Source organism: Zea mays, chromosome 6 (genome assembly GCF_902167145.1).
Source record: "Zea mays cultivar B73 chromosome 6, Zm-B73-REFERENCE-NAM-5.0, whole genome shotgun sequence".
NCBI lineage: Eukaryota > Viridiplantae > Streptophyta > Magnoliopsida > Poales > Poaceae > Zea > Zea mays.
In genome coordinates, this window is record NC_050101.1 from 97399734 (window position 1) to 97424379 (window position 24646).

Sequence of the window (24646 nt, forward strand, 5' to 3'; positions counted from 1 at the left end):
AGTCAGTAGTATTATTACTTACTCTTTATTGTTATTCGAAGCATTGTGCTATGATGAGTCATTTATGTAATCGATGTGTATGTGAGTTCTGATCCTGGCACATACATAGTTCGCATTCGGTTTACCTTCTAAAACCGGGTGTGACACTTGTGTCTCTCCAAAGCACTAATTACTAATGATTCTCGAACACAATTATGGCACTTGGAGATGGAGTTGATGCTTTGAGTGTGGATGGAGTGAAGTCTTTGCTTCTTGCAATGAATGTGAGTTGTGGAAGCTTGGATGCCTTCACTGGAGGTGGTTGAGGTTGAATTTATATCCCCAACCACCACATAGCCGTTGTCAAGTTTCTGCTACAGGTTGACGGTCCACGCCACTGGGCAGGACGGTCTGCCCCAGCACATCAACGGCTGGATACATAACGGTCAGCAATAACGACTATATCAGCGATTATAAGTACATTAAATGTGTCATCATATGTCAGATACAGCAGTAGCGGACGGTCTAGCCGTGCACCCCGGACGGTCCTCGAGGATGCTAAAAATGAATTTTACCGAACCCGGCACCTTCGGGTTTTTTTGGTTTTTCAACGGGAGGACAGTCCGCTCCTGAAGGCCGGACGGTCCGCGTTTGGTCCCAGACAGTGTTCTCCTCTCCTTCTGACAGTCCGTAGTTAAAGTTCTAAGATTTGCATAGTTCCTGTCCGAGATGCATCGAGGTGTCACAGACGGTCCGCCGGAAGGGCCTGGACGGTCCGCGCACAAAGGAATTTTCCAAAAAGCTTTCCTGTCCGGAATAATCTACATTATTCCAGATAGTCGGCTTAGAATTGAGATGGATAGATTTATGCACTTGTGAAAACAATCAACTACGCAAACTAGTTAGTCCATTAGGTTGTGATGGTCATCAAGCATAAAATCAATTTAGAGAAAATGGTAAAGGGCATTTCCCTTTCAATCTCCCCCTTTTTGGTGATTGATGCCAACACAAACCAAAGAAAATATAAATTGTAGAAATGTAACTAGTTTGCAATTTTGACAAGAGTGCATAAGTTACTTAAGTGAAATCAGTTCTAAGAATGTATCAATGTTTTTGACGTAGTTAAAATGTTGGACCATATTTTCACCACTTAGTTTGTTTTTGCAAATATTTTGGTAAAATATTTTTAAATTCATTTTCAATTGACCTAAGATATAAGAATATAATTTTTCAAAAGCATTTTCAAGTTTGAAAGATTCTCCACCTTTTTCAAATGCTTTTCTTTTGTCCAAATAAAAGCTCCTCCTGAAAAAGTTCTCCCCTCTGGCATAAATATTTTTTTCTCCTTAGTTGTCAAGGGTGTTTTTGCAAATGTAATAGTATCAATTTGGAATGCAATAGTATCAATTAGGAAGATAAAAGGTTTTAAGAAAACAGGGTGGTGTTGTGGTACTTTTGCTTTGGCCTATTAATTTCTCCCCCTTTGGCATTAAGCGCCAAAAAACGAAGAATTCTAGAGGCCTTTAATAAGAAAGACATGAATTCGAGTACATGAGTTGAGCAAAGGATATTCGATGTCGACGAAGATGCAGTGGAAGCATTGTCTTTGCTTTCAACTCCATTTCCCTTTCAATTTAAGACTAAGTATGAGTATACACTTCGAAGCACATTAGTCTTAGCTATGGCACAAGAAGAATAAGAAATATGTAATTGTACCAAATAAAAAGAGACATGGCATGATCAAAAGTATAAAATGAGAAATGTGTGCAATATTTCAATCAAGGTTTTGAGAATCTAAGACATTCAGTTCATTCCTTAGCTCACAGAATCTTTTTTTCAATCAAAGGCTTGGTGAAGATATTGGCTAACTATTTGTGGGTGCTAACATGGTTAATGACGATATCTCCCATTTGTGAGTGATCTCTTAGGAAGTGGTATCGGATGTCTATATGCTTAGTGCGGCTGTGTTCAACAGGATTCTCCGCCATGCGGATATCACTCTCATTATCATATAGGAGAGGGACTTTACTCAACTTGTAGCCACAGTCCCTAAGGGTTTGCCTCATCCATAGTAAGCAATGCTCTGCAACAATGTACTCGGCCTCGGCGGTGGATAGAGCTACTGAGTTTTGTTTCTTTGAAGCCCAAGACACTAGAGATCTCCCCTGAAACTAGGGATGGCAATGGGTACGGGTATGGGTAAATAACCGCGGATAATTATCCATTGGATATGGGTATGGTGGAATTTGATATCCGCAGGTACAGTTATGGATATAATAAGGTATCCGCGGATATATTTTTCGCGGGTATGGATATCCAGTATCCATACCCGTTACCCAATGGATATCTAACATGTGGGCCATTCGGATTTATATATTATCATAAATTCTTATTTTTAAATTTTTATCCATAACATGTTGTTTGGTGCTGAAATTATCATTTAATGCTATTGGAATGATAATTATTTTTAAATGTAATAAATTTGTTGTTTGGTGTTTAATGCTAAAATTGTAGTGGGCGGGCGGGTAACGGGTATCCACTGGATAGCGGATACCCAGCGGGTACGGGTATGGATACATATCCGTACCCACGAACGTTTATGGGTACGGGTATGGGTTAAGTTTTATCTCGTGGGTATGGATTTGTAAACTATATATTCGTGTACTACCCGTCCGATTGCCATCCCTACCTGAAACTGACAAGTCACTGATGTGTTCTTCCTATCAATCTTACATCTAGCATAATAAGCATCAAAATACCCAACAAGATTAAAGGTAGATCCCACATGGTGCCAAAGCTCAAAGTTCTAAGGGTGATAATATATCATGATCCAAATATTTCTTCACGATTGGTTTGATCTCATAATTAATTTTAGTTAAAAAATGATATATAGGGCCTAATCCAAATATGATCTGATCCTTAAATTCTATAATGCAAAATTTAGACCCTATTACCACCTCTAACCATATCGTGGCATTTGTTTGAATTAAGCTGGATGACAAATTGCTCAAGATTTAGTTCAGTTTTTGATTAGTTGGACCATTGACTAGTCTAAGTTCTAAAAATAATAGGTTTAATTTTAATCACAATCTTATCAACAATTTAGTGATTAAAACTTTTTCAGGAGATACTCTAGTCTAGGATAAAACAAAAAAAAAGTCGCAAAACGGCGGAGGGAAACAGAAAAATATATATCAGGTGCAACGGAAAGAGAGTGCGGAAGGAAACAAGAAAAAAAATAGACGCGGTCACAAACGAGGGGGTAACGGACAAGGGGATGGATTAGATGCTACATGACGGTTGTGTCAAATCCGTCTTTTAAGATACTAGTTTTAAAGCATTAAAAGGCTATATATGATATTTGGTGCAGATGCTTCGAGGTGCTTTGTTTTTTTTAAACCTTTTGCTTCATGGCATATTTAAATAGAAGGGCTAATTATCACCTAGCCAAAAATTAGTTCAAATCAGCTCTGATATATCCGAGAGAGATAAGGAGACTAATGGGCAGACTGATTTTTTGACAAATTTTTAATCAATTGTTAGCCAACTACAGTATCTAGCTAACTATAGCTAATTAAGATTAACTTTTTTTATCTGCGATTGATAACTAGACATGTCTATGTAACAGGCCGTCAGTGTTGATTGATTGTCACATTGCTCAGCCGTATGAGCTTGGCAACAAATTAGAGGAGAATCAATGTGATTAAAAGCAAAGGCACCGCGTAACAGTATTATTTGTACCATATTATATCCAATTAACTTTTTTTTTACCATCCCACCCATCCCCAGTTCCCCACTGTTTTATAGGCAGCTGGTGCTCCTCCGAAAGCGAAGTCCAGCGCCCCCCGCTCCCCCGTTCGCGCAAAGACGCCAAACCCACCCACCGAAATCTCTCCCCGAACTTACCCCTCGCCGGCGCCGGCGATGTGCCCGACGAAGCCCGGTCGCCCTGCCCAGGCGGCCGCCGGCTCCGGCGAGAAGAGCTGGCGGGAGCAGGCCGTGGCCGCCAGCTCGCTGCGGCCGGTCGACCTGGACCGGGGCACCAACGGCTGGGCCTCGCCGCCGGGGGACCTCTTCCACCTGCGCGCGCGCGGCTACTTCTCCTGCGGCGGCGGGAAGCGCGGCAAGGCGCCGTCCGCCGCGGAGTGGCTGCTCCGCCCCGCCGGCGTCGACTGGCTCCGCTCTCACGCGCGCCTCGACCACGTGCTCGCCCGCCATGACAACCGCGTCGCCGCCGCATTCCGCCGCGCGCGCCTCAGGAACGACCCCACCGCGCACTTCCTCCTCGCCGTCAATCTCCAGGTGCACCGCCACCGCCCGGCCCCGATCGCGTCGCGTCGCATCTAGATTCCACCAGGGACAGGGTGGCGCCGCTGGCGCGTGATGCCTGTGAGCAGCGAGAGAGAGGGAAAAAAACAGGATTCGTTTTTTTTTTCCCTTTCGTGTGTGACGAGTGATGCGTCCCGTGCTTCTGATTCCGCAGGTGCCGGGCCGGCCGGACGCGTACAGCGCGGTGTTCTACTTCGCGGCGGAGGCACCCATCGCGCCGGACTCGCTGCTCGGGCGCTTCGTCCAGGGCGACGACGCGTACCGCAACGCGCGCTTCAAGATCGCCAACCGCATCGTCAACGGCCCCTGGCTCTTGCGCGCCACCGTCGGCAACTACGCGGCCTGCCTGCTCGGGCGCGCGCTCACGTGCCGCTACCACAGGGGCGTCGACTACCTGGAGATCGACGTGGACATCGGCAGCTCGGCGATCGCCAGCGCCATCCTGCACCTCGCGCTCGGCGCCGTCACGTCGGTCACCATCGACATGGGGTTCCTCGTCGAGTCCCAGTCCGAGGAGGAGCTGCCCGAGAGGCTGTTCGGCGCCGTGCGCATCGCGCGGATGGAGATGGGCGCGGCCAGGTACGTGGAGCTGCCTCCTAATGAGGCCATGCCTGAGACGGTCTGCAGCGGCAGGGCCGGGGCCGGTTTCAGGGTAAGCTCCGGGAAGGTGGTCAACCATAGCCGCCAACAAGACCGTGCCGGCGGTAAGGTGGGCAGGTCGATGAGTTGCCCGGAGCGAGAGCGCGGAGGTGAGCGCTGAATTCTCCATGACATCATCTCCGGATTATTGTTGTTATTAAACGCAGTAATGCAGTTATTAATCCGGTGACCACGGTCCACGGTTGCGGTGTTGAACTACAATATAAAACACGCAATAATCATGTTTCTAGCATATGCTAGCTCGTGATGACAAGCTCTGGTTTATGTAGCACATGGTCACATATATGCTCATCTTTTAGTCAGGCATGTCACTAAGGCCCTGTTTGTCAGCGCAAATAATCCAGCAAGTAAACAAATAAATAGATTATGAGTTCAGATTATATAATCTAAAGTCTATATTATGATAATCTCATAATCTCCTCATAAGTAGTTTATTTGAGATTATTTTGGATAAAAGATCCACTATCCATGGTTATGTAAATAGAAATTACAATATATGACATCCTTCTTTTCTCACCTCAAATAAACAAACAATGATACTGTTGCCTTTGTGAATAACCTATATTTGTATAATCTAGACTACCAAATAGCTATATGTAGACTAATCTAGATTATATAATCTATAACCTGAAACAAACATGCTCTAACTGGTGTCTCAGGGTGGACTGAATTGTTAAGTGGAGGGAGCAGTTGGGTGAGAAACCATGGCAATGGTTCCTGGCCGTTTTCAGTGTCTTGATTTGACTTCTTTAGTGAGGCCTAATATCTGTCAAGACAATCTCATGTTTCTTCCTGGTAGGATGCGGAACTGTACCCACTTCGTTCCATTAGCTTTAGGATATGCAGAGTTCTGCAAATTTGGGTTTCTCTTCACCTTTATTCAACCCCCACTAGGCTAGCCTGTGGCACCTGCAGACAGCATACACTGTAGCAGGCGAAATGTGGAATGTGTGGGTAGCAGTTTCTTCAGTGGGAAAGAAAGAGAGGATAGAAATGGCAAACAGTGAAGCAATTCAAACATGAAACTTTGTGGGCACTGTCATATGCAAAGCAATTCGGTAGTATGTCATTTGGAACCATACGAAGTTTTAAGCAGTTTGAAACTTACAACCGAGCATTTCAAATAGCGTGTTTTTCAAGTTTAAGCGAAAGGACTTGAGCATTCATTTTTATTGCACTTATCTTGTCTAAAGAAGCACAGGTACAGGCATACAGAAGTATGTCATATCATCAAGAGAAAAAAAAGCAACAATGGTAAACCAAATTCTGTCTCCTTTTTTTCAGGGAAATAGGCCTCCTTTTTTCCAGAGAAATAGGTGCAAAGTACGCGGGTGCAGTGCAGAAAGAAACCATCCACCGGTGGGAGCGAGAGCGGTGGCGAGAAAAGGCCGGGTAACCCGACACATAAGGCGCTCAAGCTGGTGCCATTACCACGAATGGCACACCTCGTTCACGAAGTACTCGTCGACCCCGGCTTGGCTTGAGCAGCTCAGCTGCAGCCATCCACATACATGAGGGCATGTATAGCTCTAAGACGGTGGTTCGGTTTTCTAAATATAAAAGACAGTTAAGAAACTGATATAACTACGAGACTTTACACTATAAATATAATTAAGAAATAATATTAATTCTAAGACTCTAGACCATAAATATAGTTAGAAACCAATATATATGGAGATGGAATATGTATGGAGATGGGCTGCTCAGGAAGGGCTCGTGCTCGTGTCTTGTATTTTTTTTTCAGTTATCCCAGAGCCCGTCATTTAAAGAGCCCGTCATTTAATAAGGTTGCCCTGACATCTCGGCCTCTATCTCTGCTTGTTGGAAAATGTCTCTGGCAACTGTGATCTACTACTGAACTGTGAATGCTTCTCAGTAGACCTAAGAACCTTTTGGTAACGTAGCCTCTGAGATGCTGCACTGCACAGGCATGGCAACGTAGATGTACTGGAGCTGATGCTAGTAGAAAAGTCTTGGTTGCCGACCACATGAGTCAGGAAGGCGACCCTGTTGCGGCAAGGAAAGGCTGGCTCGCTAAAGGCTCGGCCGGCACACCGTCTCGTCAGGATCTGCAGAAACAGCTCACTGTGGTAGAAACAGCAGTGTTTTCTTTCCTGGTTGAAGCCCACACAGAAGCAAGTCATGAATCTGGAATCTCACTTCTTTTTTATTAACGGAATCTCACTATTGTCAATCTCCTGAAACATACAAACTGGCTAACCAGTATATTTCAAAAAGGAAAAATAAAAAATGAAATGAAACTATATCCTTACTGTCGGCTACACCAATGGAACTAACTAAAGCTACAAATATAAACATTGCTCACTATTGCGGGAAGCATCAATATCCTCACTTGTTGGGTCTTTTTCTCCCAATGAATAAAAAATAAGCAATGGTTGAAGAGGTCAGGCTATTCTACCAGACTGGGCAAAGGCAAGGCATACTTTGCGAGAGACGCTTGAGGTAACACCAGCATCATATATGCCAGCGGGTACCAGCAATCACATGCAGCGTCTTACTTTTTTTTTGGGGGGTGTGCAATGTACCTAGAGAAGCTTATGCTACATCACCAACTGAACCGCCGCCATGGCGGCCTACCATATACCGGGAATCAGTAGAGCACCAGGCAGTTCTGGTGTGTGCGACACAGGCGCCAACCTTCTGTTTCATATATAGATAGGTTTCACATCGTTAACACCGAAGCTTAGTCCACAAGACGGGCACCTCTTCTGACGGCTACCAAGCGACTTCTGTATGCACTGGTTGCAGAAGAGATGGTAGCATTTGGCAATCACAACCTACAAACAGAAGGTAAAAAAAACGTCATTCGATTAAATATTCATTTCTACTGTCAGAATGCCAGGAACAACTAAAGATGGCTGGCTACCTCTTTCTGCCTGTCATGACAAATACCACACTTCAGTATTCCCCTGTACTCCTTAGCCTCATGGAGAAGTTTTTGAAGGACTTGAGAATTATCCGCCTTCTCTCTTAGAGAACTAGCTTTGCTTGACATTAGATCCAAATCATCGTCTAATCTCTTTTTACTAAACCTGGAGGAAAAACTGAACTTGTTAGACCAAGTGTTAAGAAACCAGTTGCCAGAATAAAAAGCAAATGTGTGTATGAACCACCTCTCCGTCTCTAGTTCTATAAGCAGCTCAGCAACTTCCAGCCGATTGCTCCCAACCTTCGCTTGTAGAACATTCAATGCCTGCCCGAGCTTTGGAGCTTCCCCATGCATACCGGTAAGCTTTGTTTGAGAAATGCCCAATGAAATAGATTGCTGCATTCCATCCTCTGACAGTCTCCTCAACCGCTCTGACCAACCTCTTAGCTGGAAATTCATTATTTTTTTAAATATTCAGATCTCCAGACAGAATAGCATAGCTCTCCAGTATGAATGTACCACCAACCTTGTCCTCCAGGTGGATAAGTTTCTGGTTGCACAGATCCATCAAAGTGCTTGCATGCTGCAAATTTCTTTGCAACGAGCACACTTCCAAATGCAAAGCATCGTGTGACTGTTTTGCTTTAACACCCTCCATGAAAAGCTGCAGTAGCAGTTAGGTAACTCAGATGCTACGTCAACATCCACTGAAAAAAAGGTATGGTTTTTACACTTTCATACATTCAAAACAACCTAGGTCTAACTTAACTAAGTAATCAAGCTTCACTACCAGTGAAACCCCAACAAAATCACACTCACTTCATGATCACAACAAAATTAACTAAATTAGAATGCCCTAAGCATATCATTACATTATGCTAAGACATCTTAAACAGATTATTTGTAAAAAAAATTAAGCATAATCCATATTAGCTTTCTCTGGGCCATTGGTAAAACTAAGTGCAAGATGACTAGCACAAGTTACAAAAAAAGGAAAATAAGATAAAACAAAGGGAAATAGAAGATGTTGGCTTTGCTCTTTCAATACAATGGCACACAGTTCTCCTGTGCAATCAATAAAAAAAAGAACCAGCACAGGGTACAAGTACAACGCACTCTTTCTTTGCACAATGCTACAGTGTAAAATCAAGATGCAAAATAGCATGCCCGTTTTCAGGAAGTCAACCTTTTCCATTATTACTTCATTAAAAATGTAGGTCATTTTAATTTTGTCTTAAGCCACCAAGGGCACAGAAAAACGCATGAATTCTTGATCGTGCATTTATTTGGTATGTAGATGTTAATACATTTCCTATGAACTTGGTCAAAAATAAATGTTTGACATAGGAGAAAACTAAAACAACCTACATTTTGGAACAGAGGGAGCATTCAACTTCAAATTCCTTTGGGAAAGAACCTATCTCCATTGTCATAAAGTACTACAAATCCAGGAAACCACCATTGTTTATTCACCAGGGCTTAAAGACTCACCACTCATGTACTCAGTATTAGGTTTTGCTTCCTAGTTTGGTTCGAAATAATAGCCATCACCCATCAGGAGTATCTAGTTCTACAGTCAGGAGAAGTTGAAACACTGCCAACTTTGGATTCCAGTATGCTTCTAATATATGTATTTTTAATATATAACCTTTTTTTATTTGGTTGGCATGCTCTCACATCTTAATGGTCTGGCAGTAATCCTTCCTATGGCTTCCATGCCATACATTTCTTCTTTTGCTTATTTTAAGGCACCAAATATAAAAAGCTCCTTAACCAGTGATCCTAAGCTACAACAACACACTTTTAAAAGCCCACTGAAAATCTCAACGCCATGTCGCCATACCTGAGTATGCAGCAAATTCAAAATCCAAAAGGCTGCAACAAGAAACACCACTAGAAATTCAAAAAACATGGATGGCAGAATGAATGCATGAACTTTAGGATGCCACACCACCAAGGTGACATTTTTGTACAAGGTACTGTATCAAACATGGCACAGCGCAGTTGAGACACTAAAAGTTGGTTAGCAAAAGAGGGGGGGTCAACATGGCCTCACTTTTGACAAATACTATGAACAACAGACAGAAAAGAGTGAGCCAACTGCATGATCCGTAGTTCCGTACTTCAACTTAGAAGTAACCCGTAACCCAAGTCTCTTTGACCACCCAGACACACCAGTCAGCCCAGAAAAGTGGTCCCTTTTCCGCTGAACTCGTTGGTGACCATCCATCCCCACCTAGGGGTGACAATGGGCTCTAAATTTTACACTATAAGATTTAAGGGTAGGATCGGATTAGGATCGTGCCCTATTTCTATTCATTTTTAACTAAAATTTATTTAGGGCCCTACCATTTTGTGAAAAAGCATTTGGATCGCGATCCATTACCACCCTTATCCCCACCTGATGTCCCTAGCAATAGTGATCGCTTGTCCTCAATATCCCTAACTACTTATTCTTCCTTTAGATCATTTCATTCCGCCAAACCATCTTCTAAATTGTTCCTCACCTGTTTTTAGGAGGATAGGAATTGAATTGGATAGTAGCATAGCCATAGCCCATAGGAATGTGTGTCGATGCATCAAAAATAATTTGACGCATTAGTCAGAGTAACAACGAAAAAATAATTCACACAAAGTGATTTAATGGTGGTGGAAAACAGAACCTCTTCTTGAGTAAAGAATTAAAGTAAAATTATGCAGAAGACATAAAAGCTAACACGGAGAGAACAAATTAATTGCTCAAATTGGTTCTTTGAATCATGACCTTGGTATTATGATCATCTCTTTCAATAATCTGCTGTAGCAATTGTTGATTTTGTGACATTATGTCTTCATAGGCATGGCCAATGCTCTGTAATAGAGAATAAAATTTTGAGGCCTGAAAATATAGCATTGATAACTATGGTCAAAAGGTATGGAAGATTGTCCACACCTCGATCTCCACCATGTACGCTTCACATTCTTCATGTTTAGACTTCAGTATATCAGATTGTTTCACTAGATTTCTGAGCCATAGAAACCCAGCACTTGATATCACTTTACTTGAAAATTTTATAAAAGAAAATATGCCTCATGCACTATTTCAACAGACTTGAACCCACCCAATATAAAATGTGAAAACATATTGTCTTTTCTGATTGTGTTTTTAAATTCTAAATGGTAGCAGGAAGAGTGAATAGATGCATGAATACCTCCTAGAAGTTTCTAGCTTCTGCCCTAATTCAGCAACCTCAGCTTCGGCAGTTGCCAGTCTCTGCTGAGAGATTGCTTCAGCTTCATTGGCTGCAATTACACGCTGCTCTAATTTACTTTCATTAAGAGAATATCTGAGAACATGGACTCCAGCCAATTCAGCAAGTTCCCTGTCTCTCGATTCCATCAGCTGTCTGCCACAAGAGAGTAAGACATGTGAATATAGGTTATATAGCAGAAACTCGTACCCATCAAAATAAATGAACTGGACAGTAGACAAGTTGAAATGCTCAGTAAGTAATTGAATTCAAAAAAATTTGAACTGCAATAGCTACCATGATAGACACAGGCCACTGGGACTAAGGATGAGCTACAAGATATAACATGCCATAACCGAGTAGCAGGCAACCCACATGTCCCCCAGAAATGTCACGCGTATAAGTTATTCCACAATTTGACTACAACGTTAGATGAACCTACCTGGAATCAGCGGAGTCATGCTTATACAACTCCACAAATAGTTTAAGCTCCTGTGTATTTTCCCTCAGCTCATGGACCTACGATATGTAAAATATGTTAATATAAAACAATGGCATGAACAAATCATGCAGTAGGTGCATTGCACCTTTGTTGCCAGTACAGAAAAATATTAAAAGTTTTCAAGGTACAAAGAAAATCCAAGAGAAAGATGTCTACCAGAGATTGAAGTTGGCTTATATCAGATCCAGCATGAGCAGATCTTGATGTTTCTTCAATTTCTTGTTCCTAAAAACAAAATGTAAAAAAATGACACATCAGCAAATCAACTCCACTTGCCCACCAATGTGCAAACTAACAAATGTAACTTACCTTTCTGGTTCGGATACTAGAAAGTGAATGAACTTCTGCTCGCAAAGAATGCAACTGTAAGGAAGCATCCTTGTGTTTGGACAGTTCAGTTTGCACAGCACCCATTTCCCTCGGTAGCGATGACACCAGAGCTTTAAATTCTGAGATAACCTGATTCCGACCTGACAGATGAAAAAAAACGAATATTATTTCCTGCTTTGAACAGTAACCCGATAGAAAAGTATTTCAAACTTGTTGTGTTGTAATTACAGCACCAGGTTCTCTCAAAGCCCCTTCAAGTTTCAGCACAAGCATATTCTTTTCATTACATAGTTTCTGGACATCCTTTTCAAGATCAGCAATTCTAGATACATAGTATGCAGAAACCTTCTGGGAGATTTCAGCCAAATCAACTTTTTGATTAAATTGCCTTTCTCTCCAAACAAAGGTATCCATGTCAACCTGAAACATGGAAAATAGAAGTTTAACCAAAGATCAGATCTTTTAGGGAAACAAATATGCTAGATAGACATGCAAATGCACTGACCAGGAACCACCTGTAATTTCTCTAACAATGTTTGGTGACCATCCAGTTCTGCTTGTGACTTCTGAAGTTGGTCATTGACAAGTTGAAAAGCTTTGGAAGAGTGAATGCTTTTGAAATCCGTCAGTATATTCTGGGAGCAACAAAACAAGTTTAAAAGGACATGTTAAGTTTGACATTACAAAGTCTAACCTTCAACCATACAATAAAAATTAGGTATGGGAATCCAAAACTATGAAGCAATTTGTTCTCGGCTTGATCGTGTATATTTGGTTCAACGAACCTGAAAAGTCGCTAAATTGTTCAAAATTCCAATTCTCTCTGTATGCAGTCTTCTAATTTCCTCCAGACGCTTTGAAATCGATTCCTGCTCATATTAGTGTACGACAAACTTAAAAGTCCATACACATCTAGCATTCTCGCCAATAGTTTGGAGCTCTTAAATTAAGAAGTTGATATTACCATTAACTCCTTGTGGGTAGCTTCAAGATCTTGCAGTTCTGTTTGTTTATCTCCCACCTTTTCTGCAGTTTTCTTTCCCAGCATAGGAACAAGGATCGGTGTTGCTTGCTTATTGTCTCCCTGTGCTTTCAGTACTGCCAGTTTTTGTTTGCTTTCTTCCAACTTGGCAACAACACTAGTCAACTCCTCTTGAGAGGTACATAAATACTGGGTTAGTTTACTATTACACGACAGCTAGGTACACATAATAGAATAAAATATAGTATCGGTATGCATGTGTTGGCAGTGCCACTGCAAGAAACAATCGATTTACAGTTTCACGACATAATGAACATATTATTGCCACAAGGCATTCACCATTTTAACTGAGATTACTATTAACTTATTTGATGATCCAGGGTATAGAACAAAACTTAAAATATTGCTAAAGAACTTTCAATTAAGAACACAAATACTACTAAGAGATGGAACCCCCTCAAAATTACCGTCCACAAAACAAATACAAAATACCTTTCAGACGTTTCTGTTCAGCTCTGTTCCAGGCACTCGAATCTCTTTGTTTTTGATAGTTCCCTGCTAACTGCATGTGTTTCAAGTGAAGATTATCTACTGCACGCATCACCACGTGAAGCTTGGATAACACATCATTGGTAGCACTGTGCAATTGCCTGCTGTGTTCTAGAGAACATGAACAAATTAAGGAAAATTTTAGCGTACCTTAAATGACACATGAAAGCTATTCCACAACAGAAAATATGGAGCAGAACAAACCATTTTCTGGCAACTTTTTGAGAGCAGCAGAAACAACCTCGTTATTCGCATGCCATGGACCACTTGATGGAAGGAACATCTTCTGCAGAATATCAATTGTTGTTGATTCTTCTGAAGAGACGTCATTTCCTAGTTGACAATTGGAAAAACCTGAACTTTCTGTGGCACTGGCACCAGCCTCTAAAAGTCCATTTAAAAAGCCTGCTCCTAGGCGAAAGCATATACCATCTGACAAATAAGATGTGCATTTATATGAAGGACAAAATGAAAAATAAGACACATCTAAAGTAGACAACATAAATAAGCAAGGCTATACAGTAGTCTGCTATTCGAATAAATAATTTATTTGTTAACAATCATCAATTGAGAAGGCAGGCCTGGTGCAGTGGTGAGAACTATCTCACTGAGTCACCAGGTCACGGGTTTGAAGCATCCTCTCCGCATTTGTGGGGAAAAGGCTTGCCTCGGTTTATTCTTTCACCATACCCCACTTGTGTGGGAGCATCCGGCACAAAGCCTGCCCTTTAACAATCATCAATTGGTAAACAGCTAGTTCTGGAGATATGCATGTAAATCTCTTGTCATCATAAATATAATTTCGAAAGGAGCAGAGAACTACAAACACCTCAAATAAAAAATGTTTCAAATTATTACTACTTCAATCCATTAGTAGATAGAAGTATAAGCCAACAGCAGCCAGCTACATCATAGAATCCTTCCATGTATGGTTCTACAACAATGCAATATCCAATATATTCGTAATTCCATACCCTTCCGTATATTGTTGTTTCCTGTACTGCAGCTTGAATGTGAAGATTCACTTTTGCAAACAGGGACTATACCCAGCTCTGCTACGAGCTGTTTGGATAAGGGAATTTCAGCAGAGAGCCTATGAGTATGATGTATATATATGTTACAGTAACATGGGTTAGAATAACTTACTCGCTCCCAATAATTTTCTACTAGGATAAGTGTCTCATTATGTGTCCTCTGTTTCTCTTTTAAATCATTAAATCTACTCTCAAGAGCACGGAACTCAAATTTGTGGACTTCCAGTTGTTCCGCAAGCCTTTGATTTTTGTAATTAAGCACAGCAAAATCAAGCTGCCAGAAAGGAAAACATAAGATGCTAGTGCAACACAACTATAAACTAAAAACAAGCATTGTACAAAAAAAATATAATAGACCAACACAGAGCACCTTTAATTTTCGAACCTCAAGAAATGCAAAGATGCTACAAGTACCTTCAATTAATTAATACCATTTTTGTCGCATATGCAATATGTTTTCTTAAAATGAAAATACAAAATACTCCCTCCGTTCTTTTTTATTTGTCGTGTTTTAGTTCAAAAATGAACTAGCGGGCGACAAATATTTAAGAACGGAGGTAGTATTAGACAAAATTAAATCACTTTTGAACATATGTAAATGTGCACAATGCTAATCACCTAATGAGAGTGAAATCACAGTACTGTTTTAGTTGGAATGTTAACATATCATGTAATGTAACTTCAACAGCTAAACATACTTGAGTAAATTTTGGTTGGTACATAGCTGCATCATAGATAGACGTGCAACAGCTCTTTTCATGTGCTATAGGTTTTGTGCATTGTAATTTGCAGCTTGCAATATATCCAAATAAAAGACCATTCTTAAACGTAGATAAGAAAAAGAGTTCCCTGATGACTTCTTCAATGCTTGCAGCGTGAAATAACTTTTTGCGGATAGATTATACATTTCTTAATATTATGATCATAAGCTGAATCGTCCAATAGTTATATTATTGGTTTATTAATGGCTCTTCAGTCTTCATACATCAAAGGAGTAAGATAATTTCGAAAGTCGCTCAGTAAAAAGAAAAGTTTATTTCATCATAATCATGATGTAATCAAATATCAGCCTATGAAAATGATTGCCTGCCTGATTATTTTGTTTTACAAGACAGAAAAGTTGGGTAGAGATTACAATAGTATGCCTATATTGCTAGTGCTAATTCATTGCTCCATGATTTTGTTAAGTATTCCATCTTATAGCTTTTTTAATCAGGTACAATACAACAATGGAAACTCATTGTGGTTCCCTCATTAGGATTTATTTAAGCCCATTATAGAAACTTTGGGTACCTAGTACCTACATCACATAATAACCTCTCAAGCACCAGGCTGCACAAGATAATATCTGATGTATTTTTTTTACAAATTTATCATAAGGTAACTATTCTTTAGAAGTAAATGTAATAACATGGAACACATAGTTTCACTTTTCGTTGCAGCAGGGAGTCAATAAAGATGCAGCAACTAAACAAGCAGAAAGCATAGAAAGACAGGGTGCAGAAGACTGTACAGTATACATCTGTTTCATTTTCAGAAAACTATTACTAGTAAAACCTCACAAACCACAGAAAATATATCTTTATTTGTACTTACCGGACGAGACATAGCAATGTTTCTGGGATCTTGCACGTGGAGGCAAGTTGGCATTCAGCTAAGCTTTAACTGCCTAAGATATGTTATGATTTGAGAAAGGAAAGTACATAAGTATGAACTCCAGGAGCGCCAACAAAATCTGTTTTCAACCAGTGCCTGTGCATGGTGATGTAGAGTGTTAAGAGCACTTATTTGGCTTAGACCTTGAAAGGTACATGAGCTTATAGTAAGTTCAAAGGATTGATAAGATGCACATGTATTATGTAATTTATCTATCTTAAAATGGTGGTATGCCGCATGCCCCTATTTGTGCGGTGGTGGTGATTGAGTAGGCCCTCCGCATCACAATTCGTCATCCACCTGGATAACACTGTCTAAACCATGTGGCCATAGGATGCTTGGAGGCAGTGGCAAGATCTACAGTTTGATCCACTGTTCTTAAGGCGTCGCCTAGGCGTCTGGGCGGTGGTCTAACGCCTAGGCGCCTTGCCCACCTACCTCGCCTAGGCGTCCAGGCGGTGCTCCAACGCCTTGGACCGCCTTACCGCTTTAAAAACCATGGTTTGATCTGTCACATAATTTGGATTAAATATACGATATTAATTAATTGGCATGATTAGCATACATTATTAACAGTAACAATTATAAAAAAGGGCAGACCAAATACCGGAGGCTCCCACATGAGTGAGGTCTAGGGAAGGGATAAAAAATATACCTAACCTAAAGCATTTTTCCTTCGAGCACCCTTAGTGCTTTGTTCTGGAACTTTTAAGTCTTCATTAATGTGCAAAACCCTGTGCTGGGACAGAACATATAACAAGATAAATACAAATGTGTTGATTGAGGCAGTTTCTAGATTTCACATAACAGATAAATTACATCTGAAACCCAATGATTATTGGTATCAAGCATTCAAAGACAAAATGAAACACTGCAATTTCATCCAAACTGTATGTTCTAGCAGACTCATGGCCTAGGTTACGTCAAAAGTTCAATAATCTTTAGCAAAAATATAGCATTTGGTTCTATACACTTACAAATACCAGATTATTATATTATGCCTAAATCCTCCAAGGTTCATTATCATTTTATCAGAAGTGCTGTTATAAAGACGACTGCTCTGTAACTCTGTTCAATATTGGCCCCTTGAAGCTGTATAATGTTTGTTCCAGTATTTCATCAATTAGTTTGATGTGTACAGTGTAATGGGTACAAAATACCTAACATGTCTCGTTTCAGTAGTTTCTAGGATTCTTGTGCAGTTCATTTAGAAATTTTGTGAGAAAATTACAAAAGAGAATGTTTATCTAAAAATATATAGTTTTCTTAAAAAACAGCAGGCTATGCAAATATCGTTACTTATCCAGTCAAATGATCCTACTTGTGATCCAATTTCTTTAGTAGCAGGCATAGGCCCAGTGAAAAATGTTGCACACCCATAAGACACATCCAGATAAACCGTGGCAACACCGCAACACTCAGGAGCCAGGATACCATGATCAAGGTACATAGCTCTGGCAACATTGTTAGCCATATGTTCCTCCTCTCCAATAGCTGCAGCAGGTTCACAAGTTGAAGCATTCCAGCTGGAAACCGAGTCAAAATCTCTTATAGGTTGGGCTGCCTCGACTCATAGGGAAGACAACGGGCAACTAGCGCACGGCATCAAGGCTGCTTCCGACTCTGGCCATAACTCTTCATGATAGTGTTAAGGCCCATTAGGCCTGGCCCACTATCTATATGTATATAATAGTCCTTAGGGACTGGGTAATGACTATCAATTCTCAGGTTAGTAACATGGTATCATTTAACTCTGTTCAATATTGGCCCCTTGACTGCTCTGTAACTCTGTTCATTATCATTTAAGCTGTATAATGCGATGTAGATCATTCGCATACCCCTCCTCATCCACCGTGCCTACTTCCACCAAGCCCACACCCTTCAACTCGAGCAACAGGGAACCCAAGATGCCAACCACGCAACAATGGCAGCACATGCAAAGGGACCGAAACAGCTGACCTGAATTCCAGGGCCATGTCCACTATAGGGAAGTCGACGCCAGCAGCAAGCACTGTGGCTGGAAACCCGGGGTGTTATCAATACACCGAGATGCTTGTTTGGAATGTCGTGATCTATACCACAGATGCCCGCATGGGTTTCAGCTCATTGGTCGTATTGGCGGCAAGGTGGATTTGGAAACATATAAATGAGTGTCATTTTGTCTTTTTAAGGGCTTTCCACCTAACCTTGATGCCATCATGCGGGGCACTGGCATGAGCCAAGGGGCTCCATAGCATATGGCCATGATGGTCTCTCTTTTTTGGTCGCTGGTTTGCGTTACTGTTTGTTTGGCTAGTCCTTTCCACATTTATTATTTTGTCCCATTAGGGGTTGTACAAGTCATCATCATTTTCTTCTTAATATAATGATGCACAATTCAGTTCTCCTACATGTTCGGGAGAAGACAATATTCATCATCCGTTATTTTCTGAATTACGTTTCAGGTTATGGTTCATGGTACCTTTTTCCCTCGGATTCGCTTCCGTTACAAGTAAACCGCCTCAGTACATGACTTGCACTTCTGCACGTCTATTGAAGTGTCTATGGTTTCTTTTGTACTCAAACCGTAGATAATGGCGATGCATAAACTCGTCTCGACGTGGAACTATTCATGGGCGCAGCAACACCAATAGAGACACGGTCAATTTTAGTGTTGAGTTCAAAGAATTCTAGAATCTAGTCTTAGTGTCTTACACAAATGAATCCAGCCGTGGGTCTCAGAAAATTCGCCACTGGTGACAGGTGCAGAATGGAATCGTCCCAAATCCATCGACATCGATTTTTTTTTCATACTCCACAGCGAGTTAGGGTTGAGGCTCACGTTGGGGCAGAGGCGGACTCAATGACAGACATGGGTGTGAGTGTTTCACCAAGCAGGAAGGGAAGAAAAAGGACGGGCATACCTGGTGTGGTGGATGCCCGTCGACGGCAAAGGGTCCGCCGAAGACCTGGCCAGCAGGCGTGGGGCGGCGGCGGTCGCCCTAGTTGTCGCGCAGGGGAGGTCACTCAACGGGACTACTGGAGAGAGCAACAGCGAACAGCTGTGAACACCAGGAGGGCAAATTCCTCCGGTGCTGCTGGACCAATTTTCTTATTTTTTCTTCTTATTCTTATTTTCGTACAGGCATGACTACTGCACTAGGCTGACTCGTCGGTGAGATCGGCCCATGCCCCATGCCATGAAAATGACCGCTCTTTTTTTTCTTTTCCTTTTTCTTTAGCCATAACAATTGTTTTTTTATTTATATGTTCTCGTTTTGCTTCTCTAACTATTTTGGTTATTATATAACTCTTGCCATTAATGATCAGCTTTACACGATTTTTTGCAAGCTTTTCACCCCCTTTTTTGTCCCTAGCCTAGGGGTAAATTTGCATTCTTAATTATTTTATTAATTTTCTATTTCACATATACTATGAGCATTTGTATCCATAGACCATAACTTTAACATTTTTCTTGTGATGTTAGAATGTGTTTTTCTCGTGCTGTTGGAAGAAATTTTCTTGTGATTGATGCTAAAACAGTTTTTCCTAAACATGAAATATTTTGATCATGGAATTTTTTCTGGTTAAGCAATAAAGTTTTCTTCACAAAAAAATATAGCACGTTATTATTTTAAGAACAGTTCTCTTCTTAATAATAGGATAATTTGTTTCTCAGTTAGCACGTTTTTATCGTAAAAGTATAACGCTTCTCTCGTTTTGTTTTTATGTAGAAATATTAGAAATACCGTAATTGTTGTAAATATTAGAAGTCGTTAGGATCGATCAGCTGTTGGAGGACGGATAACTATATATAGAAAATCGATAAGATATAGCAAGCAAACACTAAGACCCCGTTCTAAACCTCTAGAGCTAATTATTAGCTAGCTAACAAGTTATTAATTAGGTTGAGACAGCTAACAACTAATAGTTATTTGAGAAGTATAACTAATAATTAGTTGTTCTATTCGCTTCCAAACCTCTCAATTAATTTTAGCTACTAATTATTAGTTTTGAGGTTTGGAACATGACTTAAAATCCATCATCAGACATTCTGTAACTTTACTCTTTTGCATTAAAGTTAACATGATGCCAAATCATATTTACAAAGTTTTACCTTAAAAACAATTGAAGGATACCGAGTTCACAAAATTGGAGTGACAATGAATAATATTAGATGGCAAATAAAATTAATAACACCTCAATTCAGTGTATATCTAATGGTTTAACGCATTCGTGTGACATTAGTCAAAATCATTGCACCATGCACACAGACAAAGTAAAACCAATACTTCAATATTTATATCTGTGTTTGTATCCATATCTATATCTATATCCATATCCATACCCATATCTATATCTATATCATCTATCATCTATATCTTATGTATATATCTATATATCTTGTAATTTTTAATATCCAATAATATCTTATATTGGCATGCATATTGTCCACGTTGGCATCCACTAGCACATGCGGTTATTTGTTTATTCAATCTTTTTTCACATCATTAATCAACATCATTTAGTTATGTACATCGAAGTCCACATCATCATCCACTATCATGCATTATGGCATTTCCTTATCCATATAAGTAAATATAAGTGATATAATTTATATATGGTCCATGCAACAATGTGTGGGGTATCTTTGTAGTTGTTTTTTATGTGGTGAGATAAGTAAGCCTTTGGGTTAGATTGTTAACGACCACTAATTGATAGTTATTGTCTCACGCATAGAACTTGGATGTACATCGTGAAAACCTTGAGCATGCCTAACGTTGAAGCACCGTGATTATTTAAAATCAAATTGCTGATAAAAATAATGAGGTAAGATCTAAAACAAGCATAGCATAAGAAGTGGATCGTCACAACACAAAATTAATCTAAAAACACATGCATTAAGACATGTTTCTAAATAAAATATATTTATGTATGAAAAAGTAGGACAACATTATTGTTATATAGCAATAATAACATGACTGATGTATCCGATAAATCGATATGTGCAACGACCATAATTATTCAAACATAAAAAGTCAACAAGAACATTGCATTGCTATATTATTACGCGTTCCATGTCTCAATGAAGCATACCTATGCAACCATCTTTCTGACAAACACACCATATCTCTGCCACATATCAGGTGCAACCAAATCAATAGTGGTGGGAGGACCTGGGCGCTGGCTGCCGACGCCGGTGGTGGTGACCGACAATGTGGCGGCCTAGCTGGTGAAAGTCAAGCACTGACCACTATAGATGAGCATGCAGCCCGTAGCCTGGCACGAGGCCCGGTTTTTTGGCCCGGCCCAAGCACGACACGGCCCGTCTGGTTTCGTGCCCGTGCCGGCCCGGCCCGGTAGACCAGGCCGTGCTTGGGCTGCCGGATGCGCCCGCCGGGCGGCACGGCCCGGTCCGCTAGGAAAAGCAGGCACGGAGCCGGCCCGGTTCCAGGCGAGGGGCATATCCGCCCGCCCCTCCCCACCGCCCGTTCAGTCCCCCAGTCCCTAGTTCCCCACGCCACGCGATTTGCTCCGCAGCCTCCGCCCTCCGCTCGTCCGCTCACCGCTCCCTCCCCATTCTCCGTCAACGCCGAGCCGTCGCCACTGCCGTTGCCGGATCTCCGTCGTCGACCGACGAGATCTCCTCTCTGCCTCTCTCCAGTCTTCGTCACTCGGTGACGCATCGGCTCTCCATTCCCCAATCTGTAACCCTAATCCCCTTTCCGGCTTTCCCTCACCTCTCCGGTGACGCATCGGCTCTCCACTGCCGGATCTCCGTCACCGGCGACATCTGCACGCTTGTTCTGTGCGGCTCACCCTCTCCGCTCTCCCTCCCCAATCCCCTCGCTCGTCGTCGTCGTCGGCGGTCGTCGGCTTGTCGCGCGTCATCGTCCCCTAGACCCTCGTCTCCGGCTCCGGGCTCCGGCTTGGCAGGTACGTGTACGTCCCTCTCCGGCTCTCCCTCCCCAATCCGACAAACCCTAACCCTAATCCCTTGCTTGGTAGGTCGCCGGCCGACTACGCCGTGGTCGTGCTGGTGCCGCCAGTGCCGTTGAGGTACGGTGCCGAGAGGGGGGCCGGGCATGGATGACGACGACGACAATGGCCGGTACCCTAGAACCATCAACGACGAGCTCGTTGAGTTAGGGCAGCTTCCCGATGACGTCGACGACATGGGAGATGCTGCTGCTGCCTTATTCGGTATCGGTAGCAGTCATGGTGCCGGCGACCTGGAGGGGACAGCTGCCGGGCCGGTTCCGGTTAGTGATGCTGCTGGCTCTAACGAACTTGATTCATTGACTTCTTCCAGCACTGGTAAGCGTCGATCTGCTGTTTGGGATGACTTCACTGAAGTCACTGAAAACCGTAATGGTAAGAAGGTGCGCATTGCTGGTATTTGCAAATTTTGCAAGGCTCGGTTGAGTGCTAGTTCTAATGCTGGCACTGGACATTTGCTTAGGCACCAGAAATCATGTAAAAAGAAGTCTGATCATGCTGCTATGGTTCAAACTAGACTAGCTTTGAACCCTGATGGGTCTTTTAGAAACTGGGAATATGATCCTCAGGTGGCTAGGACTGAGCTTTGTCGTTTGATTGCTAGACTTGATCTTCCTTTAGGGATAGCTGACACAGATGCTTGGGATAATTACATTCAACATGCTCACAACCCTAGATATGTTAGGGTATCTAGGTTTACAACTGCTAGAGACTTGGCTAAGCTATACAATGAAAAGCTAAAGAACTTAAAAGATGATGTTTTTCCTGGTGTGTCTTCTATTTGCTTGACTTCTGATATATGGTCTGGTAATGCCAAGGAAGACTACATTACTGTTGTTGCTCATTTTATTAATGCTGATTGGGAGTTAAAGAAGTGTGTGATAGGCTTTAAATTGATCCAAGTGTCTCATAATGGTGTTAACATTGCTGAACGCATTGCTTGTGTGATTCAATACTTTGGCATGATTGATAAAGTGTTCTCTGTTACCTTAGATAATGCTTCTTCTAATTCAACTGCCATGCTCACATTGTCACCTATGCTTGCTGGTTATTTGGGTGCTGATGTTGATCCAACAGATACTAGTAACAAAACATATAGTGTGCTTCATCAGCGTTGTGCCTGTCACATTATTAACTTGATAGTGAAAAGTGGCTTGAAAAGGCTTAAGGATTATTTAGATGTGTTTAGGACTGCTATTAATTTCTTAAACTCTTCTAACCAGAGAATTGGTTCATTTAGTAATTACTGCAAGGCAAAAGGTTGTAGACCTAGAAAATTTGGTTTAGACATGGATGTTAGATGGAATTCAACTTATCTTATGCTAAAACATCTATTGCCATATAAGTCTGTGTTTTTTGTGTTCATTAATACACACTATGGCTATCCTCTACTGAATGAACAACATTGGTATGTAGCTGAAAAGGTTTTGGAGTTCCTTGAGTTGTTTTATGAATCAACTGTTGTCTTGTCTGGTGTTTATTATCCCACCAGTCCTTTGGTAATCCATCACATACTTGAATTTGCTAGCCATTTGCATGAACATGAACATGATACTAATCTAAGTGATGTTGTTGTTCCAATGAAAGCTAAGTTCATGAAGTACTGGAAGTCTATACCAATGTTATATTCCTTTGCATTTGTTCTAGACCCTAGAGCTAAAATGAGGGGTTTGTATAATGTTCTTGAACTGCTTTCTCAATCTAACAATTATAATTACAGTACTTATTTTGCTGATGTTAAGACTGAGTTGTATAAGCTATATGCCAAGTATGAAACTAAGTTTGGTGCTGCTAGGCCATCTAGAACCACACATCAATCAGGTATGACAGGTAAGAGAAAACAGGCTTGGGGTAAAATTTTTGGAGGAACAGGTGCTTCTAGATCCTCAACTGCATCAGGTTCTTCAGGTAGTAGTGGACCTGGTGTGGGTATTTGTGAGCTAACTGTTTACCTTGACAGTGACAATGTGGCTGTCTATGAGGATGATTTTGATATCTTAAATTGGTGGCATGAGCATAAACTAACCTATCCAATTCTTTCAATTATGGCTAGAGACATTATGTCTGTTCCTGCCTCAACTACTTCTTCGGAGTCTACTTTTAGTTTGTCTGGCAGGATTCTTGAGGATCGACGACGGCGCTTGAACTCAGAGACAGTGGAGATGTTGGTGTGCATCAAAGATTGGGAGCTAGGCCAACATCGGGCACAACATGCTGTGGTGGACAATGAATTAGAGGAGTCCTTCAAGGACCTCTGGCTGGATGAAGCTGCTGTTCCTGAATCCTGATACTTTGCCTTGATCTGTCGACTGTCATTCACTCCTTCTGTCCTGATACTTTGGCTTGTAAATTATACTAACTGTGAACATTTGAATTATAAACTGAGCTGGCCGTACTCTTTTTTCCTTTCTAGGGTTTCTCACGAGGTGTGAGTTTTACCTAGAAAGGTTTTTAATGAGGCGGCATTGCACTAACAGCTCAAAATTTCTGTATATTTTGTTGAACTGTGTTGAATTCAGTTGTATC

At 41.4% G+C, this 24646-nt stretch overlaps 2 protein-coding genes across 26 annotated transcripts; one reads left to right on the forward strand and one right to left on the reverse strand.

Annotated features, from left to right (window-relative positions):
• Nucleotides 1-3796: 3796 nt before the first annotated feature.
• LOC103629597 (protein ENHANCED DISEASE RESISTANCE 2) lies at nt 3797-6767 on the forward strand. The gene is made up of 3 exons (XM_008650668.3): nt 3797-4281; nt 4463-5057; nt 6253-6767. The coding sequence occupies exons 1-3, from the start codon at nt 3904-3906 to the stop codon at nt 6258-6260; spliced, it is 981 nt and encodes a 326-aa protein (XP_008648890.1). The 5' UTR covers nt 3797-3903; the 3' UTR covers nt 6261-6767.
• A 344-nt stretch (nt 6768-7111) lies between these two features.
• On the reverse strand, nt 7112-19226 carry LOC103629598 (E3 ubiquitin-protein ligase BRE1-like 1). Of its 25 annotated transcripts, none has more exons than XM_035960002.1 (22): nt 19045-19226; nt 16797-16880; nt 16336-16649; nt 16082-16237; nt 14598-14759; nt 14426-14513; nt 13656-13883; nt 13395-13562; nt 12885-13072; nt 12706-12789; nt 12436-12555; nt 12154-12340; nt 11900-12060; nt 11747-11815; nt 11531-11607; nt 11050-11244; nt 10791-10863; nt 10623-10709; nt 8385-8522; nt 8103-8305; nt 7856-8021; nt 7112-7766 (listed from the first exon to the last, which is right to left on the reverse strand). In XM_035960002.1, exons 4-22 carry the CDS (start codon nt 16133-16135, stop codon nt 7635-7637), a joined length of 2580 nt encoding a protein of 859 aa, XP_035815895.1. In that variant the 5' UTR covers nt 16136-16237; nt 16336-16649; nt 16797-16880; nt 19045-19226; the 3' UTR covers nt 7112-7634. The 25 variants fall into 25 exon arrangements, with proteins under 25 accessions (XP_035815895.1, XP_020394899.1, XP_035815896.1 ...); XM_020539310.3 differs by having other exon boundaries at nt 16797-16875; nt 19045-19220; XM_035960003.1 differs by lacking the exon at nt 16336-16649 and having other exon boundaries at nt 16082-16154; nt 16797-16875.
• Nucleotides 19227-24646: the final 5420 nt, after the last annotated feature.